The sequence below is a fragment of the Branchiostoma floridae genome, chromosome 3 (assembly GCF_000003815.2).
Source record: "Branchiostoma floridae strain S238N-H82 chromosome 3, Bfl_VNyyK, whole genome shotgun sequence".
Taxonomy (NCBI): domain Eukaryota; kingdom Metazoa; phylum Chordata; class Leptocardii; order Amphioxiformes; family Branchiostomatidae; genus Branchiostoma; species Branchiostoma floridae.
Genome location: NC_049981.1, coordinates 33,302,522 through 33,306,763, shown reverse-complemented (window position 1 = coordinate 33,306,763; position 4,242 = coordinate 33,302,522). Strand labels below are relative to the sequence as shown.

General features: G+C 45.0%; 1 protein-coding gene across 1 annotated transcript; it reads right to left on the bottom strand.

Moving 5' to 3' along the window:
* Positions 1-2,363: 2,363 nt before the first annotated feature.
* On the bottom strand, positions 2,364-4,236 carry LOC118411431 (D-inositol 3-phosphate glycosyltransferase-like). The gene is made up of 2 exons (XM_035813713.1): positions 3,625-4,236; positions 2,364-3,155 (listed from the first exon to the last, which is right to left on the bottom strand). Exons 1-2 carry the CDS (start codon positions 4,187-4,189, stop codon positions 3,100-3,102), a joined length of 621 nt encoding a protein of 206 aa, XP_035669606.1. The 5' UTR covers positions 4,190-4,236; the 3' UTR covers positions 2,364-3,099.
* Between the last annotated feature and the right edge of the window lie 6 nt (positions 4,237-4,242).

Here is a 4,242-nt window from a genome sequence, read left to right as displayed (position 1 = left end):
CATACGACTTTAGAGACGCCAAGTATGTACATGACAACTATGCTTACCTATAACAAATATACTTACTCATTTACTCCGAAGCATACTCCGGAGCAGTTTATCTTACTCCGGAGCAGTTTATTTTACTCCGGAGCAGTTTATTTTACTCCGGAGCAACACGTATAGCTACTCCAAAGCAATGATGCACTGCATGTACATATAGATGGCATATGTCCGTACGTACATGACAAATATGCTTACCTATATATAACAAATATAATTACTCATTTACTCCGGAGCATACTCCGGAGCAGTTTATTTTACTCCGGAGCAGTTTATTTTAATCCGGAGCAACACGTATAGCTACTCCAAAGCAATGATTTACTGCATGTACATATAGATGGTATATGTTCGTACGTACATGATAAATATACTAACTTATTACAACAAATATACTTACTCATTTACTGTATTTACAGTATTTTTACTCCGGAGCAGTGTTTTTACTCCGGCGCAACACATATAGTTACTCCAAAGCAATGTTTCACTGCATGTACATATAGATGGGATATGTTCGTAGGTACATGACAAATATACTTACTTACAACAGATATACTTACTCACTTACTCCGGAGCATACTCCGGAGCAGTTTTCTTTTACTCCGGAGCAGTTTATTTTACTCCGGAGCAGTTTTCTTTTACTCCGGAGCAGTTTATTTTACTCCGGAGCAGTTTATTTTACTCCGGAGCAACACGTATAGCTACTCCATGCCTTGCACCTAGCATTGGCCAACCAGCGTACCGTGCGTGGGCGTGTTTTAACATGCTTGGGCATGCTCGGGCGTGTTCATTGCAAAATTTACGTCACGATGATGCAAACGTGAGCAGTGACAAGCCAACAGAGACACTGTACAAACGACGGGTACTTGCCGTGCCGTCGACGTTCAAGCCATCCGTCCCATCCACATTGGCGTAACAACCAGTTTCCCGCATAGTCGCAAATCAACGTTGCTAACTCGATGGCGTCGGTACTACCTTCATACCGTTCGTGCGGGTTGACACATACGTCCACGGCAAAAGCCATTGCGGTAACGAGTCGACCCCAGTTTAATCGTCGCTCTTGCAGTACTTTTTCGAGCACCGTTTTCAGCCCATCCCTCGCGTTGGGTACTTTGTCCATGAAGCTGTCAATTATCTTTCCATATTCCTCTTCCGCCGAGATCGCATCCACCCATTGTACTACTTTAACGTACACCACCGAACTGGGGTGTCTGTATTCAGGAAACAAGTCTGTGGCTTTGTGATATAGTAACTGACGAAAGACGTCTGTTGTTTGTGCTTTCAGCGCATCCATTAGAGACTGATCTCAGTAGACTTAACCAGGCCAAATAAGGGCATGTCATTCACGATTTGGGTGGGGGAGGTTCATTTGTGGCGGGGGGGGGGGGGTGTATCAAAAGGGCACATAATATTTGACCTCTGACCTACTCCGCCTGAATACATCATATCTGACCTCTGACCTGCGCCTGAATAAATCATATCTGACCTCTGACCTGCTCCACCCGAATAAATCATATTTGACCTCTGACCTGCTCCACCTTGCTCCGCCTGAATAATAGAACTCAGCGTGCTGACTATATACTACTCACTTTCAAAATAGTCTCCTGCAAGCCGCTCAGACCCCACGAGATTTCTATGCGAGTTTATAGGAGCGCGAGCCGCTTCGAGGAGCAAGTCACATCGGCAGCCAGGTACAAATAATTTTGCGATATTGTTTCTGTAACGTGGCGTCATTTATGAATATTAAGAAAGAGGAACTAGCCTTCGTTAGGTTTGTCCTCAGTGATAGTTGCTTTAGAAAATGTCCCTAAAGTGAACTAGACAGCCACAGACATGACAAAAAATCAGTGTTAATTTGTTTCTCAAATTTGCAGTCAGAGATGGCTCTGTAAAATGCACCCGAGAGCTTCTATTTCTTAAAAATTTTCTGGGGGAGGCCCCCCATACCCCCCCTACGAGAGGGAGTACTCCCCTCTCGTGCTCTCCCCCCGCGCAGCTTGCGCTGCGCGGACGCGGCCTTCGGCCGCGTCATGGTGCGCGCCCCCCCCCCCTTACCAAATTTCTGGATCCGCCAGTGCTAAGGGGGAACAACGTACCCCGGTGTTTTGTGTGATCTCTTTTATCACTGAAAACAACATGGCTGCCCACGAATCTCTCAGTGTATCCGGTAGTCGTGGCAACGGCAAATGCCCATTTTGTGCCTCTTTGAACAATACTGCGATGCAGCTGCAGTGAATTGCCACACACCGTTTTTTAAAAAGTTCGAATGGAGTCCTGTTCTCTCACTTATCCGAGCAAAGGCAGAGAATACACAAAAACGGCGATCACACACAAATTGGAGTTTAATATGACATATTGACATAAACATTTGGTCAAGCGTTTAGAGAGTTTAGGCTTTACTCAGATCCACAACTCGCATGGCAATTCTTTGGGCTTCATCAAACAGCTTTGCAAGTCATTGTTTGTCATTTATATACCGATATATTAGCATGTGATATATCTGTAGGCTGTTATCGAAACACTTGTGGGAATGTTGGTAGTGTTATGACAGACCCTACATGTTAATGGCTTACAGTACAAAATTGATACATGACTTACAAAATGGTTTCCATATTATTTTTGCATAAGCTTTCCAAGTTGTTAAAGCATTTCTATGATCAGCAAATGAAAGGTAAAAGACCTGCAACATGCAAACATGCAAATATCATTGTGAAAACATACAAACATAATCATCATACAGATTAGATACCGACAACAACATGTTAATTCCTTGTGTCCATTATAACTGCAATGTCCATTGTTTCAAATAAACCTATAGAATTAAACAGCAGCGTCATTACTGCTACTGATTCTGGTCATAAACTCTCACCATAGTTCTGAAAGTCTACACTCAGAGTGCCAGCATAGTGTCAGAGATGGGAGCCTGCTGCATTACATGGTGTTAGTATGTACAATTACATGGCGTCAGTATTTACCATTACATGACGTCAGTATCTACAATTACATGACGTCAGTATTTACAGTTACATGACGTCAGTGATCTCCAGTGACGTCAGATCTTCAGTCCGAGTCCTCAGCCTCAGCACCTCCGCCCTCCGCTTGGGCACTGCCGCCGTCTGTGTGAGGTGTTCAGATTATCAGATAAATCAGTACGGAAAGCAATAGATCGAGTAAAAGACGTTGGTGTAGATTAAACTGCCATGGAGATTTCATAGGAATCTAAGATCTTAACCTGATACGACTGTTTGCTGCTGGTGAGAAGCTTTCATACGGCATCCGCCATATTTCTTTGACCCTTTGGAGTTGAAATAATATGGCAGATGCCGTGTGAAAGCTTCTCAACAACATCAAACTTAGTCGGGAGTATCAGTTTAAATTTCTAGATACCTAAGTAATGGATCGTTGGATATAGTCAATATGCAATAGGCAAAATCATTAATATCATCCGATTAGATAAAACAATAAATTATACTCTACTGTCAATTGAAACATTGATTGTAAAAAATATTCTACTGTCAATTGAAACATTAGATGGTCATCCATACATCCAAAGTATCGGTCTCTGATGAAGCCATGTTTTCTTACCAGTGATGTCGCAGGCTTGTAGAAACTTCTGGTGAGACTCTTCCCAGTACTTGGAGGCCAGCAGTTTCTCCCTGAAGGCGCGGGCTTCCGCGAACTCTGACTTGGCGTATTTGAGGACGTCCTCGATTCTTTCTGCCCACTTCTCTACATCAGCGTCGGTCGCGGTGTCTCCCTTCATCTTGACGATACAGTGGCGGAACGTGGGCTGCCCCAGCCTGTCTGATAGTTCCTCTATCAGCTCTGCAAGGCCCGAGTGCTCTGAGATGAGGACGGGAACTCCTGCCGCGATGGCCTCCAGGCCGACCAGTCCGAACGGTTCGGCCCGGGACGGCATCAGGACTAGGTGACAGGCCTCCATGTCTCTGCGGATCTCCTCTTGAGTGCCGTACGGAAGCAGGGTGGGTTTGACCCGGCCGGATCTCAGCTTCTCCTCCAGGATTCTCTTGCTATCCTTGAAGTCGTTCTCATCGATGCCGCGGACTCTCAGCCTCAGTGTGTACTGATTGTGAAGCCGCTGTGCCGCCTTGTCTATGGATCCTGACGCCAGGTCGTGACCTTTCAGCATCTCCACATTCCGCACCCTGCCGATGGACAGAACAACTCTCTCTGGCTTTCGGA

Coding starts and splice junctions, on each gene's coding strand:
- LOC118411431 (XM_035813713.1), bottom strand. CDS start 4,189: ATGCTGAAAGGTCACGACCTGGCGTCAGGATCCATAGACAAGGCGGCA. Junction 3,156..3,624: donor ACAAGCCTGCGACATCACTG/GTAAGAAAACAT, acceptor CACCTCACACAG/ACGGCGGCAGTGCCCAAGCG.